Source organism: Parambassis ranga, chromosome 5 (assembly GCF_900634625.1).
Source record: "Parambassis ranga chromosome 5, fParRan2.1, whole genome shotgun sequence".
Taxonomy (NCBI): domain Eukaryota; kingdom Metazoa; phylum Chordata; class Actinopteri; family Ambassidae; genus Parambassis; species Parambassis ranga.
The window spans coordinates 21,322,451-21,349,638 of record NC_041026.1 but is presented as its reverse complement, the minus strand read 5'-3'; the positions used below and the strand labels follow the sequence as shown (position 1 = coordinate 21,349,638).

At 40.5% G+C, this 27,188-nt stretch overlaps 1 protein-coding gene across 3 annotated transcripts in view; it reads right to left on the bottom strand.

Moving 5' to 3' along the window:
- Positions 1-12,718, bottom strand: part of LOC114435970 (sodium-coupled neutral amino acid transporter 3-like) — a 30,038-nt gene extending 17,320 nt beyond the window's left edge. For 2 of the 3 annotated variants that reach the window (XM_028405964.1, XM_028405966.1), the window contains exons 1-2: positions 12,551-12,718; positions 11-244 (exon numbers count right to left, since the gene is read on the bottom strand). In XM_028405964.1, coding sequence (XP_028261765.1) covers positions 11-150 — 140 coding nt within the window. In that variant the 5' untranslated portion in view covers positions 151-244; positions 12,551-12,718. Of the gene's footprint in view, positions 1-10; positions 245-11,581; positions 11,705-12,550 lie in introns of all 3 variants that reach the window. The other variant, XM_028405965.1, reaches the window with a different exon arrangement.
- Positions 12,719-27,188: the final 14,470 nt, after the last annotated feature.

Here is a 27,188-nt window from a genome sequence, read left to right as displayed (position 1 = left end):
GAATACTTACTTTTCTCCATCTTCTCCTGGTGGTGTTCTGGCCGATGCTGTGATCTCCTCCCCCACCTCATGGCCTTTTCCATTAGGAATAGCATTCACCTCAGCTGGGCTGATTTCCACAGCCTCTGTGGCTGGGTTGTCTTCACTCATATCTGCTCTTGTTAGTTATAATCTCTCTGCTGAAATGTGTGAATGGTTGGTAAGTGCTCTGAGACAATGGCGTATTTAATTTTGCTCCTGGAATCTGTGGGAGAAAAAAATACAGACAATTAACACCACAGGTTGGGAATAAACCACGACTCGATAGCCCATTCTCTTTTTTATGACTAAAAGCCTGTTTGCTCGCTCACTTGGCCATCTCAGTTGAGTTGACTCAAACTTATAGTCTTAATTCCAAACTATAAAATTCACAGCAGCTGTCGCACCGCTTACGTTACACTGTGAGAGTACTGCAAGACACAAGCAATACTTCCAAAAGATACAGTAGGATACAATGAGGGCATTCATTTGTACCATGACTCAACTGAAAACCTTTCTGCGAATGACAAAGAGGATGACAATGGAAGCAACAAGGTGAAGCAATAAGCTTAAAATCTTTCAGGGATTAATACTGTTTTACCTTTTAATGCTGATTTTTTTTCTTAAGCCCCACACAGGAAATCTGAATGAATGAAGGTCAAAGTGAAGGCACATTAGCTCCTGTAACCTTCAGCAGAAATGAAAAGATGTTTTGGCAAATCTCATGAATAATTGACACATCAGCTGACAGGTCTACGCTCAGAGGAAACACAGCTTTTCGTTAGCCATGACACACTGGGCTTTGCATCAGGTCTCTTATTTCCTGGGTGTCCTGTTGTGTTGACCAGCTGGCTTGTGGGGCCCAGAATGGCCCTTCTGACATGTATCTCCTGGATGCTGTTGACTAAAGCCCCCCTATCTGGCTGGCCCTGAATGATCTCCTTTGCTCTCTTGCATAAACAACAGTGGAAGCTATAGTGGAGACCAGGTTGGGGGGCCATGGAGGAGGAACACACAAATGGCTGAACCCCCACCACTGAGATAAAAAGAGAAGAACCAGCCAGGACCAGCTATAAACCAGTTCTAGCCGTCTTTGTGCCTCCATTTTTCTGCTTGTCACTTTCCTCTTTTATGAGGAAGGGTTCAGCTTTGCCACAATGCTCAGGGTTTTCTGTACTACCATTCCTGGCAACCACTCAGCTGCCCTTGTTCCCTCAGGCTTTCCCACATCACAGTCCTTTTAAATGTAGCTTTTTTCTAAAAAAAAAAAAAAAGTATTTTAACACATCAAATACAGTGTGAGGAGAATAAACCTTGGTGTTCACCTAGAAGTCCTCTGAACCTGTCTTACCAACCACATTGCTGTGAGCTTCACTGCACAGCCAGGCCTCTCGGTGTCTCTGGCTAAAGCCCGGCAACGTGGTTGGGCAGCAAAGCACAGTGCACAATGGCACATGTTGTGCGGTTTCCTGGGAACGGGTTGGAGAACACTAGTACTATTGTGCCAGGCATCATTATACTGCCGGGGCCCCTTGGCTGTAGTTTGCCAGGCCACTCGAGAGGCTGAAAAGGTATTTCACTGGGCTCTAATTGAAAAGACGCCACCTTGAATTCAACAAATGCCAGTATCCTGTATTCATGCGCAGTTGTAGCGGAGTTGCTGACGGTGGCAAAGGCAGGGCCAGTCTCATGGGACAAATCACTGCACTGCCACTCAGTCTACAAATCACGAAGAGGTTGCGGGAGCCATTCAAAGACAATGCATGAAGGGTTATCCAGCTACAAGGGTTCCTCCTCAATGGCCTCGAGCAGTGGAGCTTGAAACAGCGGACCTGATTGGCTGCTACAATCATTATGCTCAACAGAAAAGGAAGTGCATGACATCCTTGAAAATAGTTTAGTGAAAATCCACTCAATCCACCTTCTTTTCACAAGTTTGTTATGAAGTCATAAAAAGGTGAAGATAAATGCAGCAAAAATGCTTTGAAGAAAATGTAAACATTTAAATGAGAAGGTTAGCTGCAGATATGAACTGGTTGCCCAAATGATGGTTGATTGTGATTATATACTCACCATCTACAAATTTGTAAGTATCTCCATCCATGTGTCAATTAAAAGCTAAGGATCATTTTGAGACTGGGTTAGCTAAATCAACTAACTTGCTTCATCTTTACCTTTATGTGCATTTCTTTCAACCCTTGTTAACACTGTTAAGAAACTGCTTTTTGAAGCAACTCACTTCATGTGCATGCACATGAACGGCACATTATTATAAAGTATAATATTGTCTCTTAGCACTAGATGTATGGATTTATTTATTATAAATGTATATATATATATATAATGTCGCTAATAATCAATTATTCATTAGTTAAAGAAAATCCTTTCTCTGGGCAGCACATAATGATCTGATCTAAAGTCTCAAACATCACGAACAATGTATACACTATATTGTTTATATCCCATACATATGTCTTAATATTTTGCTACATTTATAAGTGTACAGATTTGTACAAATATGTCTGCATGCCTTGCCTTATATTCATGTACACGTGTTAGGTTGTTACAAGTCAACATTGATTATTAGAACTAAAGCAAATGAGAAAGAATAAAAACAATTGTCTTCCAGACGACGTTTTCATAGAGCCATTGTGATGTGAAACAGAAGCAGGATTGTGTGTGTGAACTGGAACACTGTGTAAACTGCAGACACTATGTCATGCTAAAACATCATTAAATCTGTCTGCATGAGCAACATCTCATATCCAGGAAAACCGGGACAGCATCACAAGGTTTTTTGTATGAACACGACAGGCCTGACAGAGAGAGGGATTCTCTGATGAGTCTCAGGAAAGACATGTAAGCATATACTTTCACCTGCAAAACAACAAATTGACAAGATGGAAGGATATCATACCAGCATCTCTCTACTGTGATCAGATTTCATATAATCCTATGAAAGAGTTAACTGCACATTGTGATGCATTTGGTGGGAGTGAATGAGTCTTTTCACAGCAGAGGCTATGTTTATTCAAGCTCCTATCCAAAACATCACCTCCGTTTGCCAACACAGAGCAAGTGTGTGCGTATATGTGTGTGCGCGCCTCAGCTCGCTGGCTCTGACGTAAGCAGCCCTGCTGAGAGACGTCATCCCACAAGGAGAGCCAGGCAGCTTTACTGCTTGTTATTCCTACACTGATGCACCAGCACTGTGAATGCTGATTCATCCTCACTTCTTGCTATCATGTGTGTGTTTGTAGTTCAATTGCTGAATACTGTAATTAAGTGTGTGGCTTTGTGTCAGTGTGTAGTTTATGTAATGAGTAATCCCAAACTGTAACACTGCCTCTTCCACCACTACTTGATGACATTCTAATAGGCCTGCGGATGTATAAGCTTTCTTAATTGAGTCCCCAGTGTAATTTTCAGTAATCTGCTGTTTTTCCACGCCTAGGTCTACAGATGAAAAAGCTGATTCTTTTTTTATTTAAATGATCCACATCATCCAACCACTAAAGAATAAAACAAAAAACAAACACTCACTTAATAAAGCACATATTATAATATTACAGATACCACAGCTGATTTCCGGTGGCTTAAGAGATTACACATGCCTACAGCTTCACCGATGAGCAGCTAATAACTCTATGAGCAAGCATTTTATAATAACAATAATAATAATAAATAATAATAATAACACAGACCAGGGTGCCAGAGTGGATCAGATTAGGGCCCATCTCATTCAAACAGGAAATCAGGATCAAACCGCTGACGTCATTCCATGTACTGTGTAAAAATAGATGTGGGAAGTGAATAGCTTGACTGCAACCCCACGCCATGTCACACACAAAGCTGTATTTAAGTGCTTCTGCATGTGCCACTGAACACAGCAGCTGCACCAAATAAGCAGTAAACACTCAATGGATGCATCAAACAACCATCTGCCTGAGCTCTGGTTCTTCACACCAGGGTGAACATTCACATAAATACATATGATAGGCATAGTAATAATCACACGTTCGTTAAATGAAACACTACAACCAGCACAGGCAGAAAATAATGCTATTCTCATTACAAACTAAAACCAATGAAGAATTACACATGCTACAGACCTCAGATATTTAAGATTATAAGATTATTTAGTATTTAACCCTAAAGTTGAAAACATAAGGAACTGCATCCAAAATTTATACCTTAAAAAGTCAATATCAACTATAATATCAGAGAGACTAATCATGTGATAATGAAGCCTAAGTTTTCTAGTACCCAGTAATATATGACTTGTTCTTTAATCGTGCATACAAAACAACTCAAGACATTCACATCTAGATTGTCTGACCTCCATAGACCAGTGTTTTCACTCTACAGAACATCAAGCTAATGTGGTGCTGACACACATCAGGTGGTCCAGCAACCAGAGTGGCCTGTATAATATGGTATCCATCACTGAATCTCTTACATATTACTCATTAAACCTGTATAGACTTGCACATTTCAGAACCTGATTGGATGAAGTTATCCAATCTCAATGTCCTTTATCATAGTACCCACAATAATAAGACAGTAATATACTCAGGAACATGATCAGCCCCCCATAAACCTCTAATTGACACTGCAAACAAACAGGAGCTCCAAAATGACAAAGCGAAGGATTATGGGATAAGTCTCATTTCTAATTATTACATTTCAAATTCCTTATACTGATCACAGTGAAAACAGAGAAAATCCAAAGCTTGGTTGTGATACCTTCTCTTTTTATGTGCACACTAGAACAAACTAGTTCTAGTGGATATAAGAGAGAATGCATTCTGCTTGTCTACATTCTCTGGGAATAATACAAAAATCTAAAGGCAATAAATGACTTGACATGGGTACATGATTGTATTACATTACAATAACTGTCCTAAAAGAATTATAAAATTTATCTTTTTTACATTTTGCCAGCCTAAAAAAGCCTGTGTAGTTACTGCACTCACCCTTTGTATGGCAGCAGAGAGTCTGCATTACTCTACTGAAAGCAGAGGAAGAGTTCTGCACATTGCACATTAGGAGTCTTGTGTCACTAGCTTTGGTATTTTTATTGCTGCTTCGCAACTCTCAATACAAAATAAATGTTCGTAAGTGGTGAAAATCTTCCTTTAACTGTCTTCAGGTGTCTCATTAGAGACTACTTCCCCCACAGGGCCTCTTTCCCCTGTGTTTTCTCATAGTGCCACCCTCCAACATCTCTCTCCCTCTCTCTCTCTCTCTCTCTCTTACTTTCTGTCTCTTTCTCTGCTGCAGGTCTTGAAGTACCACTGTGATTAGCCAGCAGGGAGAATAGCAGATTAACTTCCGCCTAAGATGATTTGTATGTCAGCTTCTGAGATGCTCCTCATCTCCAGGATTCCTATAAGCTGCTGTGAGATACACACGTCATAGCCCTATAATACCAGGCAGGATGTGGTCTCAGTTTGGCAGTGCATTTAAATATCCACTGTGAAGTGCTTGGTATTATCTCAGTTACTTACTGTCATTATTCTGTATTTTTACAGCAGGTAAAAAATAAACAGTGCAGTGGTTTGTTCTCCAATCTGTACTGATGATTATGTGTATGATGTTTAATAATAAAAGGAGCATGATGTATACAAGACTTGTGCCACATGGAAGTGTAAATTGCACAGTCAGTGAAATATTTACCGAATTTTACATCATCACATAATTCCTCCTGGTGTCACACACCATCATGAATGTGGAGTTCTACAAGGACATCAAACCTGGATGAACCTGCCCTTATATACTGTGTATTAAATTTATATTCACTAGAGACCAGCCTAAGACAAATCACTGGTTACAGCCTGGCTGTTTCTTAAAGACAAGGATGGATCTTGTCTAAGATGTCATCTGATGCCCCGTCATCAAATCTGTTCTAATGTCCAGGAATCCTACCATGGATTGAGTACTTCAAACAAGTTTTAGGGATGTCTGTGTGCATCTTCAGTGTTGTCAAATAACTCACAAAGAGTAGAAGTGCAATAGAAATTTCAATACACATTTTCAACGACATATACGAGGAAACACAGACCCATTATTACAACCTCCAAATATTAGCCTGGCCTCTAAAAAGTCAGACACTGCACAGCAGCAACTGTCTCCTTCCATCTTTCCATGGAGGATTGTGTATATGTTCCATACATGAGATTGAGAGAAAACATTGCACTCAACCAAACAGCACCAACTCTTACCAAAACATCCTCAGTCTGCTTGGGTTTATGCCAAGGTGCAAATCACAACAAGCTTAGAGATTTTTTTCATTTTCTATTGAAATTTTTTTGGTAATTTGATTTGTGCATTTTGTCTGTGAGAGTAGGTGTCCACCCTTCTGTCTCCTGGCCTGACTGGCACCTTAAGGATGATGGGTGCCCCAGTATCCCGTGACATGCCTGCGTGGGAGCACCAGCATGGTGACTCACTGAAAATGGGATTTATTTATAGAATCTCACAGCACTTCCTGTCACTCTGGCTCAAGTCTAACAGTGGGCACCCCACAGACAGGAAGGGACAGTAAAGCAGTGACATAACCACACAAAGACCTGTGCTGCATGAGCTTTAAAATCAATGCAGACATTGTTATATATACATTGATAATTGTTATATACAGCTACCTACTGAGATGGCACAGACAGAAAATAAAAGTGGAGGAAGAGTGACCACACCAAAGCATGTGCACTGCCTTCTGGTATACCTGACATCATCACTGCAGTGTTGAGGAGAAAAAGTGGACTCCCTGCTGACCCAAATGTGAGAACATGTGGCTGTGTTGCAACAATCTTGACTGACCTGGGAAAGGAAAGTCCAGGAATCAGCAGACTTCTGATGAAGTGTGCAAGCTTTTCAATCGGCCTTGCTTCTGTTTCTTTCTTCAGTGTAACAGCATTCAATTCGATCGTATTAGACCTAATTGTTACTTACATAGAGGCAGGATTAGGCTGTTTTAATAGAGCATTTCATTTCATGCAACTGGAGTTGTGAAACAAACTTCCAACGAAGTGAAAATGAGATTCAAGGACATGAAAACACACTGACAAACAGGATCTTTGACAATGTGCATCATAAGCTGTGCTTAAAAAGTGTTGTAAGTTGAATTTCATTAAACTAATTTATAAAACTAATTCCCTTTTTCTAATTATTTATACTATAAATCTTTTTGTACCTTTTAACCTCCTGTTATTTTCTATTTGAAGAAACAATTCCCCCTGGGAATAATAGTGTGTTTCTGATTCAGATTCTGAAGATTTTCTGCAAATTTCTCTGACAGTTTAGTGTTGCATGTACATTATCAGAGATGCTCTAGAAACAGTGGAAACACAAGGGCAACCATCCCCTATATCACACCGGGTTCTAAGTGCCGCATTGCTCCTGAGGTGAGCCGCTTCAAATATTTGACAGGTGAATTTCCGTTTATTCTTGCATCTGTTTTAACAACGTTCTTTGATGTAGAACAAAACGTTCACTTGTTTTAAATGTGATCTCAGCCCTGTGGGCTACTTTCATTACATCTGTGCAGAACTCAGTGACGCTGTGCTGCTGTGCTGGTCTAACTGCCAAAAACTGCAAATGTTCAATCACAGTTTATGACATATTTACAGAATGTAATTGGTCTCTATTCAGAGTATTTTAAGATGTCAGACTGTCTAAATAAATGGGCTTTTCACGCATCAGTTAAAACAGATAAATCAGGCAATGCAGAAGAACACTGTCCCATGCTACAACATTTTGTACAAAGAATTTCTTAAGGGAATCATGAAGTTACAGTGAAAGGTCAGAGCCAGCAACACTTTGTAACACTAACATGTTAATCTGAGTAGCATTCCTGGAACAGACGTTAGAAAAAGACTGCTGACAGAAGGTTTAGATGACAACTTAATGTTGATAAGCAAACATAATTTACTCCCCTGAACAAGACATTTTTAGCAGTAAATTAAACCTAAAAAATGTGACAAATGGCTCAATACACAGGGCTATACTGAGGCAGTACAACTGACATTGTGTTGAAGGTGAAGGTTAAAAAACATTTTGACAAATTTAGCCGGCCTGTGCGTCACCGAGGCAATGATGAGCACACAGCTCTGTCTTGCTGCTCCCAAACCTGTCATTTATGGTTATTGAAATCTGGAGCATAAAATACTGAGCAGTGAACAACAGACAACGTTCATCACGTGGACCTGAAACTTTTCTGACCTCTACTGCTGGGGTATTTTTGGGCATCTTGGAGAACCATAGTAACATGTGAACAAGGCTGCAGTTATGCTGTTAAAACTCACTTTCATAACAGCATGTGTCCGTCCTCGGTGGTTCAATTACTGCATGGTACCTCTTCAAATAAAGCTGTCATCGACCCATTTCAAATCAGCCAAATCAGGCTATAATGACTGCATCTACACAACCTGCAATGCAATCAGTCTGTTTTTATACATGTTTACAAACTGAAAGCTACAGGGTAGCTGAGTTTGAACAATTTAAGTAAAAATAATGATTTTATATCTTTCCATCAGGGGGCGTTCAGGATGCACATAATACCTCTGCAATGAGCTACAATCATCCTGTCTAGCAGAAACGTCCTGAATGGGTCCTGCAGTATAATCCTCTTCTGTGATCTAAATGTTCAGCACAGTTTAAGTAAGTGAGAGACTCAATATTTTACTTAGCATTTAACTCAGTTTTCCAAACTATAAGAAGACATTAATACAAAAAACTATTCACACTTTATGTAGAAGAAAGACCTGTTATTTATTTGAAGAATGAGGTATCAGGAGACTTAAAATTGCAACTTTTTCCCTGTGTGCTGTCTTTATAAAAAGGGTATTTAATAATGGGAAAAAATATCCTCAAAGGTCTCACAAACATCTCATTAAATGCAGAGCTTGTAGGGCTGAATGTGGAGTAGCAACAAACTGCAGTTCCTAGAATGGCCACCTGAGGGTGGCTCAAACGTGAAGTTCAGCCCAACTTTACAGCAGAACTGATACAACAAGATGTTAGCCTAACTTTAAAACTCACATTTCATGACAGGGGATTTTTTTTAAATGATATTAGTTAGCATATTTAAGGACATCCATCTCCTTAGAATATCAAAGTATCACACAAACATTGAACCATAAATTAGTTTTACTGATTATGAGCGTTGGTACTAGTAGTTTAAAATGAAAATAAAGAATATAAACAGCTTATGATATCGTGTGTTGGACCATGGACTGTCATGAGTTTCACACGTATGACAGGAAAGACTGCATCTTTAAGGAAACTGTACATGAGTGACAACAACAGGACAAAAACTGGCCTTCCATCCACACAGTCCCTCCTCATCACCACAGTCTTGAATGCCAGCTCTGCCTTCTGTCATTTCCAAAACAAAGTACCACGCTCTCCTGGCATCTGCCATCCTTCTCTCTCCTGTTTCCTCCTCATTACATGGGGAAGGAAGAGAGGGCATCTTGGGGACGAATGCATTCATTCAGCTGGAAGTACAACTCACACAGTGTGTGTGACCACCTCGGTGGACATTGTCCTGCTGACTCTGTCACATGCCACAGGACTGTGGAAGTCCAGATCTCAGTCCACTGACAAAGAACTCCAGATCAATAAAAGGCTTACGACTAAGAATAAGGAAGAGTTCAATGGGCTAGAGGTAGATAATGAGTAAAAAAATACAGATCTAGCTGAAGCTCAGGAGTGAATATGCTCAGACTTTAGGGGTTTATAGGTGGACTAAGAGATTTCCTTCTGTCTGTCTGACTGAAATGTCCTTGGCAATTCAATCAGGCCCTACAAGCACACACTCTGCCCTCTGGCAGTGCTTTTCAACCTGGAACAAATTCCTATTGCACAAAGATATGTCTACCTCTCTGTGGCCTTTACTCTTCCTACATACTACAGGCCTTTTGAAATACTTCAAATGTCAAGCAACCAACAATAAAGATACTGCTATAAATTCAGTGACACCTCTGTAATACAGAATGTGGAGTTCAGCCTAGTTAAACTTTTATTCAACGGCAGCTGTTCTCATGAGGAACTGATTCAGACTCTCCTTCATCCACTGCTGATTAGTGGCACAGTGCTGAGTGTATAACACATCTACTTCTACTTAAAGGGAATCGATCTGCCAGGCTGCTATTTATCCTAAGTGGTGTGGCCTTATGCAAGCTGCAGATAATCTGATGATAGCCCTCAGCATCACACCAGAAGTATTAAAAGGGTCTTAGAAGCGAAACAGATTTGTATCTTTTAAATGTAAATAGTTTGTGTAAATGAATGAACTATCCTTTCTCAGTGCAGCATGCATCCTGGGCTCCCTGTTATCTGAAATCAACCACCAAACTCTGGAGCTGCTGCTAGAACTACGAACTACAGGCCGGCAAGCATGGTGTGTGGTGGCTTTGCGTTGAGCAGGGACAGCTGAAGGAGTCGCTACCAACATCCAGATTTGTTACTAGATGATTTTGCGCAAACATTACACCTAACAGTGGGCCACACATGGGCGCAAATGTACTGGAAACAAACTTTACTATCCTGACATAAGAAAACAATAAAACCTGTGGGATGAGAAGATTGTCTGAGGGTGTTTACTTTTCTGTGACTGACAGCAATATTACTGTGTACAAACATGCATTTTATAATTTGTCAATACTACCCCTCTATCCGCAACTTTTATCAGAATTTAGCTTCATGTTAGAGCATCTGATTGGCTGGAAGCTATGCCCACAGCATTCTGGATGTTTTGAGTTTTTTAACCTTTTGGGCAAAGAGTTAGATCTTAGATATAGTAAGTAAAGTAATCATCAACTTTAACATTGAAATTCAAATGCAGGAAAGAAGAAAATTCTTTAATTTACCCCCCCCCCCCCTTTTTTTAAGATTAAAATCTAATCCCTGCAAAACCTCAAGTCCAGACAGAGGCTCATGTCCCTTCATAGTTTAATACTACTGACAATGTCTCAGCAGGGTGTTCCTTTCTTCTCACAGTGAACAACATAGGACTCTAAATCCCTTCATGTTTTCTTTTCATTCCTGCAGGATCAGAATACAGTATTTCTAATGGATGCAGAGCTTTGATCAAATTAAAGAAGAACTTAGTGAATTCTTCTTCTGTCTCTGCCTACTCTAATACAGAAGAGGCAGGAGACAGCTACACTGATGTTACACAGATGTGATGGCTGCACTGAGATGTGATTTAATCATTTCATTCTGTTATGATAATGATTTATAATTGTGAATGGATGTATGGGCCTGACTCTTTCCCACTTGTCAATCACTCAAACTGTATCTTTTCAATCTAATAATCAGCACTGCATGTACACTGCATGCATGTGCATGACCACACACATACAGGGAGGAGGCTTTAATCACACAGCAGATCAAAAGATCAGCACGCACAATAGCAGCAGAAGCAGGATCAGTCTGTTAACACTGTGATTTCTTTCTGATTGGGACAGAGTAGCACACAGGCAGTCAGCTGTAACAGCAGAGTCTTAGACACAAGCTCTCATCTCCTCAGGCATATCAAGTCCAGCAGGCACAGTCTCACCTGCTGCCCAGGAGCTTTTGAAGTGACTCATCATGGAGGAGTGAATGACTGCTGCAGGTCACCCAGGAGACCCTGCTGCTTCCAAAGTGTTTCATTCAATCTGGAGGAGTTTTTCCAGCAAGTCTAGGTGGATGGATGCAACACATTTGCTGAGTCTTTCTATGCATTCATTCTAGATAATGGAGTATGAAAAAAATCTATGTGCACACTTCAAACAGACATGCATGTTTATGCAGCTTCTAATGTGCAGGTCCTATGCATCTCCTACCAAGTGTGTCTCTTAAAATATTAGAGAACACCAAACATGGAGATCCACCTGTAGCCACGTGTGACATAAACTTCTCTCAGTAAAAATATGAATCCCGAAACTACACAGTGGGAGCCTTAAAAAATCCAAGCATCCAGTGCATCACAAGTCATCACTGATCCAGAGTGTTTGTTTAGGATTAAAGAGTGCAAAGAAATGAAAAATAAAAACACACACTAAGAAGCAGTGTGGAGCATCAAGGATGACACACACACGTGTACACACACAGCCCTCCAAGTTTGCACTTGATCATGGCAGTGAGAGTGTGACATCCAGATAATCTCTTTTAACAGATCTGTAGCAAACATAATTCAGCACATTCCCCCATTAAATAACGTACACTGAAGGAATCTATGTAGTCCAAACGGGGGGCACTGAATGGTGAACATCAAGATCAAGTGCAGCACGTTGTGTCACCTCTATTTGCCATAAACAGCCTAGCGACATTGTCTAGACTTGACTTTTTTTACCCTGCACGGCTCAGTCCCACTCTGTCATCACGAGAATGTTGATGCTGTACACGCAATAAACGTCGTTTTGTTTGTATTGAAATGTACTATTTAAGACTCCGTAGCAGGCTGTGCGTGTGATAAACATGCTCGTGGATAAGTTTCATACATAACATCAAGGTTAAAGGGTGCAGCATCCGTTCAGGGTCTTACCAGAGAAGTAGCAGCGTCCTCCTCCAACTCCAAATATCTCCACACAGATCTTTGCTGCGCTCGCTGCTCGACTCTGCTTCGACCCCGTGCCGTGTTGTCCTGCCTCTCTCCCACTACGCCTTCCCTCAAAGCCGAATGTCATGTGTTTCTCCGTAAATTGTCCTCGTAATCTTCTCAAAAGTGGGATGTACAAAAAAATAATAGTGTTCGGGTTCCGCCTACCGCACGCACGGCGACACCAATCAAATTACTGTTGTGTGTACAAAGCATAAAGCCAGGGCGCGCGGGGACGCGAGAGACCCCCCCCCCCCTACTTGGCACGCGCCTTTTTAATCGCTGTGGAAACGACGATCAGCTCCAGATTGATACCGACACTCAGTGGAAGGGTCGCGCGCGCTGCTTTCAGCGTGTCAGAGACGTAGCAGTGTCCTCACGAGCCACACATTTCATGTTCATGCATTTATCATCGTGCCTGAGCGCGCGCGATGAGACAAAGGACACACACACACACACCATGCGTTTATTAATTTGATGGTGTCCCCTTTAATTGATTCTAAAAGTGTCACCCACATCGACTTTTAATTAAATGCCATCCAATTGCAGCCTGGTTTTATGACACGCAATCAACAACGTAAACAGCAGCCCGAGCCATGTGCCACCGCCGCCGCTGCTGCTTACGCACATAGGATACGTACGCTCCATTTCTAGGTCATCGGCGGTAGCGCGTTTAGATGTCACACTGCTCCGGGGATCGTCCTTTTTTTCCTCTCTCCCGGCTCATGTTCACACAAGGAGACACGCACCTGCAGTAAAATTAGAGCAGGTTCCACTGCCCGTGGATGTCCCTGTGTGTGTGTGTGTGTGTGTGTGTGTGTGTGTGTGTGTGTGCTACAATTTTTTTCCTGAATAGGTCGTTTATAAGACATTAAACCAACTTCATGCAAACAAATATCATATTGTCCTCTTAGTAAAAAATAAACATGGTTTCTTTTTAAGCTGTCACAGTAAGTCTGACCTTGTGGAAAGCAGAGGACATTTAACCTTTCAGCTGAGCATCTGCTCTGAGGGTGAGCCAGTGGGGAATGGCTCCACAAAGAGGAAGGGGCCAGAGATGCTGAGAAAGTGGCTTGTGCACCCAAAGGGCGCTGGAGGAGCTCAACAGATGTACTGCTATAGGTCAGGGAGGAGACATCAAGTGCATGAAAGCATGTGCTTTAAAGCACTGTCCTCCTATGGCTCTTGTAACACTTTAATAATTGAAGCAGCATCAGGTAATGAGGAGAGTGTGAGGACATCTGGCAAATCATACATGGAGGAGCAACGTTTTCATTTAGCTGTAAGAACTCCTTCTGTTCTTTGTTCGTCTAATGGTGTGAGAGTCTCACCTTGTCTCACCTATCAGTCAGATGAAAAGGGTGATGCATATGCAGTGCTCTGGTGGACTTCCTGGCCTCTTAGAGTAATGCACAGGAAGGTGTAACCATAGAAACTGGGTGTAACAAGAGCTGCATGACAACATAGACGGGCACTGAGAAGAAATTTTGAGTGAATGAAGCTGGACCCATTAACACCTTCCAGAAACAGACATTACAGATAACATGACTGAAGTCAGTGTTGTCATGAGAGATATTTAAAATGTTAAAAAACACTGATGATATGACTGCATAGTCAGGTGCTGCTTAAAGAAGTTCTGTTGTTGTCCTTACTCGCTTTGTCATAGGTGAAAGTAGAAGGTGGCACAGCGTGTAACAACATCATCTGAGGATATATAAGTATAAGCTCACCTGTGTGGTAGACAGCACTTCATTTGCACAGCAGCTGGATTTTCACATCAATTATGACATCACAAACCATCTGGCTCATGAGGTAAAATCAAGGTCTCAGCCTGCAGGAAATGCTGTTTGACAGTCGCTGCATAAGGCGACAGTAACGCTAAACAATCATGTCAGCGTGGTAGTCTGATAACACCTTTTAGTACTGAATCAGAGAACACAGTGTGGTGATAAAATGTCTTCATTTGTGCAGGTATTTGATCAAGACAAACTAAAATATAACATGATTATGGCACTATGTGAAAGGCTGAGAGGTCAAAATGTTTGTTCTTCCTGTCCTCTCTGTTAGTTTTTACTCAGAAACAAAAGGAGCGTAAAAAAAATCTCTTCGAGATCACAGGTGAACTTTCACCAACTAACTGTGGCCTATTGTTGTTCTATAAACATGAACAGATATCATGCAGTTTATTTTCATAAAAATATACTTCCAGTTAGCCATTCAGAACTACACAATCAACACAATTGTTAAGAATAAGCCACAGATCCTTACAGAGCAACACATATTTGCTTCACAAATATACCTAAATTTCTTGTCATTTTGTCAGAAACTGACCCAAGAAGTTTCCTTTGTACAAACAGCAGTACACGCACTGATTACATCACATCTACAAAGCACCACAGCCATCTGAACAGCTTTGAATGGATTTCTGTAAACAATGGAAGTCTGTGACTTCAGGGAGGTCCGGCTGTAACAGTACAACAGCTTATACCTTTGGAGACCGGAGTAAATACATAAGTGGATTTGGTCTTTTCAAAGGCACCTCTTGAAGACAATAATGTGAGACATTAAGACTGTTGAGATCTGAGGTCTTTTCTGGGCTTGATTTGTGGCCTTCTGTCCAATCTCCTCAGCCCCACTGCCTCCACCCGCTACATAATTAGGAGCAACAGGAAGAAACGATCTCATCACAGAACACTACACCCATTCAATTTATTTTGCTGAACCCTGCTGGAAGATGCTGCAATGGAAGTCAATTAAGGTCAATCTACTGGTGCATTCATCATTTGGGGAAGAGATTCCAGTCATTGTGTTATTATCCACACGACATATTGCACTCATACACACAACATACTGTGGGCATCATGTGCTTATGCAACTACCTGAGAGCCGGTTTCAGTCAGATGTTTCTGTGTAGTGCTATAGGCAGCAGAGTGACGGTTTATTAATGCCTTGTGAACTGAGTGTGATTCATATTGGTACTGTGTGAACATCAGCTAACACTGACAACACTTGACATGGTGCTTTGGGGGCTCAAGGATGACTCACTTTGTAGGTGTTAAAAGAAATTTGCATGCCTGCTCAGCTGATCAGGTTTATTTTCAAGAATAAAATGAGTAAATAAGAAGGAGGAAAATATGAAGAGCCTGCTCATAAAAGTAATGTTTACCAGGATATTGATCTATTTTTTAAAAAACAAACAAATTTCAGCACAGGTGTCACTTTATGATTAAATGTTTATTTGTTTTTAATGCACACTATATTAAAATTTAAGCCGAACAATAATCAAATGAAATGACTCAATTAACACATGAAAAAATGTACACTATTTGCATAATAAAACGGAAATGCATAAACAATAGTAAAAATATGGACATTGCATTAGGTCCATTCAAGTGCATTGGCACTATTGATAAGAAAAAAATAAACCACAAAAAACAAACTTCAACATTACATTGAAAATGAAACTGGAAGGTAAATACATAGCAAAGGTTGAGGATGGTGGTGCTGGTTAAGGTTAGACTGGTTAGGGTTAGGTAAAGCTAATCTAAGAACAGTAATGCTGATTTGGTTGTCTCAGACATGGATCATTGAAAAGGGTTCAAATATGTAAGCTGTCTCTGTAAACTAAAATCATCACCTATGTGAAAACTTCAGCGACAAATAGGCAACAAAACAAGATGGAAACAAAGCAGCACATTCCCAGCAACAGTAAGTGTTATATAATGACACAGTAAGCTAGAATAATCAAAGAGTTTCAGAAGCATTTATCAAGAGGAGACATCTGTCATACCAGAGGACCGCTGTTTGTTATTCTCTCAGACTTCAATCATCTCACAATGTTTTTACAGAAGAAGTTCACAAAGTGTCCCCTCTCCTACATACACAAACACATTGTTGGCTCACCTGCCCATCCTCCTCCTCTGCCATCAAAGAGCCTCTACTGTAGTATACACACACACACTGCTGGACAGAGAGATGTCCTGAACATTATTCCTCTCTGCAGGTGGAATTCCCTGAGGAAGCAGTCTGGCTTTTCTAGGAGGGAGCTGAAACACGGAGGCCCAAATAAGGAGTAAGGATAGTGTGTAAATGATTGTAGGCAATAAACACATTTGTAAAAAACCTTTTGTGTTCATGATTACATTTCATTACAAATAACTTGCTCCTAACACAAGACAGACTGTGATCCAACTGAATCTCATCATCTCTTTACCTTCATCAAAGTTTTACTGACCACTCATCAAATTTCATCCCTTTGCCAGCTGCTAGGTATAGCCTTTGGCAGCTCCAATTGAAACAGAAGGCTGCATGTTGTAACAAGAATGCTTTGAGAATGGACTTTGTATAATTGGCAGACCAAATTCAGTGGCTCAGTAACACTGACTCAAACAGAACAAAAACAAACAGACATTAAATTAAATATGCCCTGTGTAAGTTAATAACACAGAAAGTCTTCAAATTGATGCTCTCAGACCCTGTGGGATAAATATCCCAAACATTCACAGAGTAACAAATAAATATTAAAGCAGAAATACCTCATTTTATGAATGCTAAGATTCAATAATACATCTTAACTCTCTCTAAATGAATGTTCAGTTCATAAGTACCTCAGATATTGCATTCAGTTTTTGTCTGTTTGGACAGCTGGCCTGAGGTTTTAAACCACTTGCCTGCATGAGACAAGCATATAACCAGTGTGGGTTCTCCCGTATGAAAGTCATTTGTTCTGAGTGTAGTCTTAGATGTATTTCCTTTTTGATCCCCGAGGAAAGGAACACAAACATTTCGGATGCAGACAAACATAACATTGTACAATATGTCCTTAGGACCACTGTGGCTTGACAATAGTGCACCTGACCATGTGGTGCACAAGTCTTCGCTGTTTACACTGACAACACTGCCTTAAATCACAGCATTCATTTGTGTACAAACACAGTTGGTGAAGTTTATGAAATATGGATAATCCACTGTGAGGTCTTAAGAAGACCCCTAAAAATTCTATTATGAATGGTTGCATTGATCAGTTACAACATTTGAATGAATGGTTAACATAAATAAATAGCAACAACCTACAAGTAAGTGTCACTCTGCATCAAAATGAACTAAAATGAGTAGTCAGTCTATAGTGATGTGTAAGACAGTCTACATCTGCAGAAATAACCACATCTGAGCTATAGCTGAGAAAATACAACTCATTAGTTTCTAAATTGTGTAACTGTTAAATGCTAATTTTAGTATTATTTGTTTCAATCATTTGAACTCATTGATAAAAAACAGATACTCTTCTTTAATCATTCAATCAGTCATTTTGTAGCCTATGTGTTTATGTGTGATATGCCAGATGCATTTGTGTGTTCTTGTATTACTCATGTTGTGGGGATTGGTCTTAATTTTGTTGACAGAAAGACAATAAATGACAGAATTTCAGCGTAAATTTAGATTAAATTTGGTAGTCACGCTTTTGGGTTTGGTTGTTTTGAAGTTTAGAGGCCAAGAAGAGGCCATTTAAAGTTGTGTTTATGCGTTTGCGTATACTTAAACAGCTATCGTCATGAGGACCAGTTGGTCTAAGGATGTTTAACTATTTAGGGCATGACTTGGCTTTGGGGTTAAGGTTGGAACCATAATCGGGCAACCCTCACAACAATTAAGGTAAGTAGTTTGGAAATGTGCCGATGATGTCAGTGAAGCTACACAAATGTCTGTCTTTATGGGGACCAACAGCTGGTTCAGGATCGTTGTGGAGAGTACTTTAAAGGGAAATTTGCGGGTTTCAGGAACAGTTTAATCATCAAGTGGACACAGATGCAAGACGGAAGTCAGTGTTGGCAAAAATCCAAGTTCTTTAATATGGAAAAAGGGTTTGTTACACAGCAGAGCTATAGTTTCTGATGAACCTGGGAAGGAAGTTGGCGAAGGAAGGGTCAGGAATTTTCTAAGAGCCGCTGAAGCACCAACCAGACATGCCACCTATGTTCGGTGATGCTCCTAGAAAAGATCAAGATATCATCCAGGTACACAAATACAAATACAAATAAAGGAAATCTCTGAGCACATCATTTATCAGGTTTTGAAAAACTGCAGGAGTGTTTGTTAGACCTGAAGGGCATGACTAAGTATTCAAAATAGCCTAAAGCAGTGTTAAAGGCGGTTTACCACTAATCCCTAGCTCGGATGCGGACTAAATGGCAGGCATTACGCAGGCCCAACTTGGTGAAAACTTAAGCTTCCTGCAGAGATTCAAATGCTGAGTTCTTGAGAGCATAGGATATTTGTTTTTTACTGTGATCTGATTGAGTCCTCGGTAGTCAATGCAGGGGCGGAGAGACACATCCTTCTTACCCACAAAGAAGTACCCTGTCCCCACCAGAGAAGAGGATGGTCATCATAAAACCCGAATCAGGTGAATCAGCGAGGCAGCTCTCCATTGCCTCCCGCTCTGGTCTGGCTAGGCTATACAACTCTACCTTGGGTAGAGTGGCGCCGAAGTCAATGGCACAGTAATATGGTCTGTGGGGAGGAAGGGGCAGGGCCTTGGATTTGATAAACACCTCGGCTAAATTATGTATTTGTAAGAAACCTTGGATAAATCAGGTGAGAGTGGCGCCCCTACAAGGCCGTAGGGGTCACTGGTAGGGGACTGCACAGAGCAGAAGGCAGGAGGCTTGGCAGTGGTTGCTCCAGCCTGTGACCTGATTTGCCCCCCAGTCGATGACCAGGTTGTGCAAAACCAGCCAGGGGTTCCCCACTCGTCAATAACTGGGTAACGTGATGAGCGGGCGTTTGGGCATAGTGGACACTGCCTGACATAGAGAACCCTCTGACCACAATAGAGGCACTCACCGCAGAGGTGAGGAGGAGTGGCTGGAGAGTCTGCGGAGGCAGGGAGAGACAGAGCTAGGTGGGGAGTGACTGGGGGGGCCCCGAGTCGCCCCTTTTTTTAAAATAATATTTTTGTTCTTCACCCTCTTTCTTCTTCTTCTTTTAGTTTGATTGCCATTGCTAGGCTATTGTTCTTCACCCTCTTTCTTCTTCTTCTTCTTCTTATTCTTCTGTACGTTTTTCGGCACAGCATATCTTCAGCATATATTGGCCGATTTCAGCTATTCAACTATCAAAATGTCCATCTCACAGAGGACATGTATCTCCTCCTACAAATTTCAAGCTACAAACTTTTTAGTCTTAAAAGCTCATTAGATGCTGCTCTATCAAATCTATCTATCATAGACATAAAAATTGCACCGCTTTGTAGAACAACATCTTGTGATTCTGACGGTGTCTGAAGACTTTGGTTTGGACAAAAAGAGAAGTTGTTCGTAGGGTTCCACCCCCATTAAAATACATGGGATCTGCTGTTAGAGGAGTGAAAGGAGGCTGACACACCTGAGTCTCCAGCGTAATTAGACAGGCAGGCAGGCAGGGCTGTTACCGTGGTGACAGGCTGACACAGGAAGTTATTTTCTTTCTCTTTCTTTCTCTGGACTAAACGCGGAGAACAGAAGGATCAGAGAGGAAGAACGAGAAACACAGCTGCAGAGGAGGTTAACATCTTAGCAACATATTTCTTCATACAGTCAGATACGTGGTGAGTACCAACAGTAGTGAGTGATAAGTGCAACTTCATCGCATTTATTCAAAGAGAGAGAGGGGGAGAGAGTTGTGCGCATTTACGCACAAGCCGTGTGTGTGTCTGTGCGTATTGGAGCGAACTTCATTCTGTGTGATAGAGAGACCAGAGAAGTGTAAACCCAGGGACTCTAGAGACGGTAGAGTTCTTGGTGACGTTAAATTGATGTTAGACTCAACTTAAAGAAAACGCTGGGGGGAAGCTATTGTCTACTTAAAGTTACAGTAGATGGTATTATTTGGCTGATGATCTGTTGTTTGCCATATCTCAATGGACATAAGGAGACGGGTTACAGGCTGGAATTAGGAGATCTGATTCCAGAATCGCAAAATAAGCGTTTACTTCTGTATGTTTGGCATCATAGACATAAACATTATACTGTGTTGTAGAGCAACATCTTGTGATTCTGACGATGCCCATATTTTTTGTCTGAAGGCTTCGGTTTGGACAAAAACAGAAGTTGTTTAGAGGGTGTTTTTACATTGGAAACGCATTAGGAGGGGGACGGAGAAAGCTGCTTGCATTTTGTTCAGGAAATGCTCTTGCAGTCATAGCTACTTAGTTCTATACTATTTATGATATTATAATTTTATTATGTGGTTTAACGCACCAGATTTTATGAATGAATTATTTATTTATGTTTTTATTTATGTTAGTGCTTTTAGCTCATGTTAAGTCTTATTGTTTTATTGTTTGTTTGACTTTATGGATTTTTTTGGTTTTTTTGGTGTCTCCTCACTTTGCAAACCTTGCTGTAATGACAGGGTTTCCTTGGTCCGTATATTTAATCCTGTTCTTATTTCCTTTATTTATATTTTATTTATACAAGTAGAAGTGTGTGTGTTTGTGGGTACGTGTGTGTGTTTCTGGGAGTCTATTTAATTTCTGTAACGCACCTTGTGTTGAGTGCTCTATAAATAAAGTTTGATTTGATTTGATCTGTTTGGAAAAAGTGTGACTGATGGTTTTTAACTTTGACAGCTTCCCTCACATCTGTCTGACTAAACCTGATGACTCTTCACCTCTGTGTTCTCTCACAGAGAGAAGATGATCCTGCTGCTCCTCATCCTCACCTGCTCAGCAGCAGCATTTGAAGTGAATGTGACACAGAGCTCTTATCAGGCAGAGGAGAACCATGACATCACACTGGAGTGGATGTTCCCCACAGACACTGAGACTAAGACTGAGGAGATTCATGTCTACTGTCAGCATTTAATCAAACAGAAAGTATCAGTCCTGTATCAGGTCCATGCTGGTGTTGAGCTCTCAGAGTCTGTGGATGAAGGTTTTGCAGGAAGAGTCCAGAGTGACACAGACACCATCAGAGAAAGACAAATCAGACTTCATCTGTCCAGACTCAGGACTGAAGACTCTGGTCTGTGTGTGTGTGCAGTGTGGACAGCTTCTGGTTCTGGTTTCGCCTCCTGGGACCTCACAGTCTCTGGTGAGTAAGTTAAAGCTGCTGTCTGCTGAGAACTGTCTGATTTCTGTTCTTCTAACTGTAACATATAATATTCTGTACAGACAGACAGCATCAGGTTCAATTCAAACAGTCCACATGTTCATTTAAACATCAACAAGTCTCAACTCACATTTTTGTCCTTTACAGCAGTTGCTGTAAACAGCACACCAGCTCTTAGTCCACCGGCAGACACAGGAGGATGGACAAGACTCATCATTGGACGGACAGTAGGAGGGGTTGTTGTCGTTGGTTTGGTTTCACTTTGTTTTCTTATAATGAAAAGAAAGAGACAAAGCTCAAAAGAAACCATCAGTACTAATGGAACTCCTCTCGACGAAACTGGGGCATTAAATGTGTAATTTGTATAAAATGTAGTGACACCATCAGGAGGACATGAAGACACTGTTAGAACCTGTTCATTAGTGAATGTAGAAATTTAAAGAGGAAGTAGTAGTGTGGCATCATAAGTTGTATTTATTTTCTTTTGTTGTTGTTTAAAATAAAATATTGAAAAAATATTGATATGTATATGATGCAAAAGAACCTGTTCAATGTTGTGCTGACATCACTGCAGCTAGCATGCTAACCAGCTAGCCACCGCTACAAACATGTGAGCAGTCACTGTAATTTGCTGTTTTTAATGTTTAGGTTTACATGGTGTATCATCATGTCTGTGATGCATAGAAAGCACAATTAAACACAACAAAGACTTAATTCAGTGAATCTGACACAGCTTCAGCTCAATGTTACCATAAAACATTTTGTAAATAGATCATATTCTTTAAACATTGTTTGATTTTGCTGCTGCAGAAGTTATTCACACATATTACCACAGACACACTGCTCATGTTGGTGTTGTCCTGTGCATTGACTGCTGTGTGTACTGTGTGGAAACACAACGTGGACTCACAACGTGGACTGCACAGAGGCTGAATGACAGAGTGGACCTCACTCACTCAGTGTGCAGACTGCTGTATAGAAGTAAGCTCTGCATGCATCGTCACTGTTTCTACTGTTTTTCTGTTAGTTTGACTTTGTTTATCTTTTCTTCTTCTTGTGACTGGTGATGGCCTCCTGTGCTGCTCATACTGTCTGTATGTTGTCAATGACAGAGACTTTACTGTGTGTAGATATATTCAACAACAAACTGGTTTATATATTTAATCAAATGTAACACAACAATCCAGGAACTTGTTTGTATGTGAGTGGGCAGCAAGTGAAGAAACTCTGAGAGACAGAAAGGTGCAGAGAAATCCATCTGACAGTGACTGACACCTTTAGATACCTGCACTGTTCAATTATGTGATCCTGACATGTTTGTTTTTATTATATTAAAGTTCATGTGATGGATCCAGATGAACTCTGTGTTCATATAGATGTGCTGTAGAACTTCATCTGTTGACTGATGAAGATTCTGCTTCACTTTAACCAGACAGCAGCTGATCACAGGTTTCTGTCAGCAGGTGACGCCATAGAGTCGCTCCTAAAACACCTTCAAGTGAACAGAATACACTTGGACAGACTCTGATGTGTTGTCATGTCACACACTCACATCAGTTCATGTATTTATTCTTCTGTGAAGCAGTTTGTATCAACAGTAACACAACAGAGGAACAAGTATGAGGACACAGTGACACAGCACTGTGTGTCTGAACAATGTGAAGTTTAATAATGTGTGTTTGTAAGACTTAACAGCAGCTGCTTTATTTACAGACTGTACAGTTAACACACACACACACACACACTAAATATAAACACAGTGTGACTGTATTCCTCATACCAGGTGTCATGTTGTGATCTCAAAGTGAAGTCCCGCCTTGTTTTATTTAAATGAGCATCTTTCTGAGCAGCTCAGTGTAAATCAGTACAGGAAGTGATAAAGTTTTTAAATTAAAGTCACATTCATAATCTTCACGGTTTATTTGTCAACCAGAGGAGACTTCTGATTTCTTGCCTGATATTTGGAAACCATTGAACTCAGGTAAAAAGGATTGCAGGATCCACACAGACTGAAGGTAAGACTTTGTGTGTTACTGTGGCATTAAGGTGATTATCAGTGAAGAAAAGTGTCAGCAGTGAGGTGTTGGTCTGTTTACATGTAGAGCAGCTCCATCAGTCTGTAACAACATCTGTTTGATGGATTATTGGGGGCTGACTGCAGGATCCATCAGCAGGTCTGACAGTCACTCTCTCAGTGTGTTCCTCCTGTGTTTCTGCTCTTTACTTTGTTCTTCACACAAACCTGTTGTTGGACTGCAAACAGCGTTTTTACTCATTTGATGCTGATTTCAGGATTTTCTTCACTTTGATCCAGAAAGTCTGCAGAGTTCACAAAGTCTGAAATACACTGTTAAGGCTGCTGACATGTAGACTGTCAACTGTCTTTATGTTTGACTCACTGGATTTATTAGTTTGATTGCTGCAAATAATAAAGACGGAGAATCTCAAGAGTTTGTTTGCTAGACATGTAACTAGTTTCACATGCTTTCAGCTACAGAAACTGTTCAAACATTGTTCTGTTCAGCTCTTCAAGGGCTATTAAACTTGTATTCGGATTTGTTCAAATGTTTCGTTTTCAAAACTGCTATCCAGAATCCTTTAGCAAGCTCACGTATATCTGATGATGACTGTTTCTGCAAAATAATGGGTGTATATATATATATATGAACAGAAATCCTATTCACATTAACAATCTCTATACTGCACGTTTGGAATATACAGTGCATATGCCAGCCTCCTCCTCCTCCTCCTCCCAGAATTTTATTGAGCACAAATGTGGCCACTGACTGTTATGCAAAACGGCTTAGTCAACTGACACAGATTCTGGTAAGCTGAGCCTGAGCCATGCTGAAAACTGAGTAGGCATTCACAAGTGTCCCTGTGAGACAGTGAGCACAGTTCACTCTGTGCTGCAGTATTAATCAACAGGGAGATCAAATCTGTCACTCTGCTACTACAGGCTACTAGTTAATCTGCAAGCTTTGGCTGTCCGTCAAGAGGAGACCTTGGTAAGAGCTGGCATCTTTCCTTCACATGCCACATGGTCTGACACATGGAAGCCTTGAGTGGATCAATAGTGAGTAGAGGTAATTTTCCAGGAAAACCAATACAAACTATTTAAATCTATATCATGTTGTTGCATGATAGACTGTTGCGTTATGTTCCAACATAAGTTATCTTAATCCCCTTCTCTTGTCCCCACGCTGTGCCCAGCAGTGTGTTGAGGACAACATGTCACTGTGACAGACAGCGAGGGAGGCAGCTGATCTACACTGATATAAAACTACTATCACAGCAAAACTGAGATCTAATCTGACAAGCAATTATACATGAAAGGGAAGGCATGTTGATAAAAAATAAAATCATAATTACACCAACTAATATATAGCTTTTGAAAACTACATTTTTACATGTTGGAGGATGATTCTAAGATTTTGCAAAAAGATATTATAATCTTTTTTCACATTTTATGCCTGGTTAAGGTCATTCCCTTCCAAAACAGACACTGCCCTCTAGTGACAAGGATGAAATAGTAAAGTATCAAGTGCCATCTAGACAAATAAAAAGGGATCATTACATGTACACGATAAACCACAGGAATTATTATTAATTATTTATTATTAAATATTAGAAACATATTATGAGTACCTATATTTACTAACAATTTAAACTGAAATCAGAAAATGGTTACATCCTTATGTTTTGTATTGTTCCATCAACAGGGGGAATGGAATGATACAAAAAGTAGCACCTTTGAAATTCTGGGATTTGAGGCATGAGCAGGTGAAAGATGGCAGCCATTAGGCCTCAGGAAATGAGAAAAGGAAAGAGGTGGACCTTGCAGTATTTTATTTTTTGTGCTGACACTGAAAATGTTCTCACTAATGTCTTATCTTCACAACTGGCTACCCATAGAATACAATTTTACTTTACATAGGCAGTTGCATCTTGATAGGGATCACACAGCCTGATCGAGACTTTTACAGGCCACTGACCAGGTGACCCCCTGCAATACAAAAAAATAAATTCATTCTAGTGTGTGGTTACATTTTATGACACAGTGTTATTGTTTGTATCAGAGAGACTCATAAATAAAATGAAAGAAACACACATCAAACACAGACAGTTCCAGCCCCAGAGAATGAAGCATCAGCATGACGCACAAAAACCAGCCACTGTTGGTCTTAGTTCTTGCACCACTTTGCCCTTTAGGTATTGATCTAAGAGATCATCAATGCCAATCATTGTACTTCAATGTATACACCTCAAGCCCGCAGTCCAACCTTCTGGTCCCACTGGAGTAGCAATAATGAGCAACTGACTGAATGCACAGTTTGTTAAATCAGCAGGCCTTCACTGTAGTTTCTGTTATTGAGCTGAATACACATTTATTTTAAAAGAAAACATCCATCTGTGAGCACCAAACCTAGGTTTAATTATCAAATTGCATTTGAATTATACAAAATGTACACTGAAAACATATCAACCTATATATTCTCATAAATAGAAACATTTGTGACATACATGGACAGAACAGAAACTATAACTAAAGTACTTCTTTTGCTTAGCCAAAAATGATCTTTTCTCCCTGCAGTTCACTTTATGTCAGCGAAGCGTGCAAACAGGCTTTTGAACAGCATCCTTGTAGGTGTCAGATGCTGAGAGCTCATACGAGCTTCCTTTGATACCCAATCTTGTGCCGTTGGTCCTTAATGAAGCCTGCATAGTGAAGCAAAGACTTATTAGAAGAGACAGGTGCCCTTCAGGTAACACACTAATTGCTTTGCAAGTTAAAAAAATATCACATTGACTTGCAGTTTCCATCTGTTAAAGGAGATGGTTGAAGGATGAATGTTGCTCATATGCTGATTGTTCTTGGGTGAGGGAGCTTCAGGAACATCGTGCTTCTCCCTCTGTTCTGCAGCTCTGTCTCTGTATTTCAGCTGTTAAAGTTACCATTACACTCAACACTCAATATGTTCTCACAGAAAAAGAACAAAAACTATTGAAACAGTGCTTTTTGTTCTCCATCTCAGCCTCTGAAAGCTTTGTTTGCCTCCGAATGTCCAAGTTTTGCTGAAATAATTGAAGGCTTTTAAAAAGACAATAATTGATTAGGACATGTAATCTCCATTCCTTATTATTCCATTATATATTTAATCTTTATTTTGTACTGAAGCTCTGTGCATTGAACAGATGGCCGAGCGCAGAATATTCATGGCTGTTTGCACATTAAAATGCCTGCTGTTTGCCGTCCTCACCTTGTGGAGGTCAGAGAGCTGCTGGTGACGCAGCAGAGCCTCTTTGGTGGGGAACTGCAGACAAATCATCTTCCTTCAATCTGTTACTTTTCCTTCCTTACATGCCGGTCTAACACCCTCCACTGGGTCTTTATCCCCACTGAAAGCAGCAACCAATTCACTCTGTAATATGAAAACACATGAAGGTCAAACAGGAAAGAAATGGCTAAGGGATAACAAACCTTTAGTGAAATC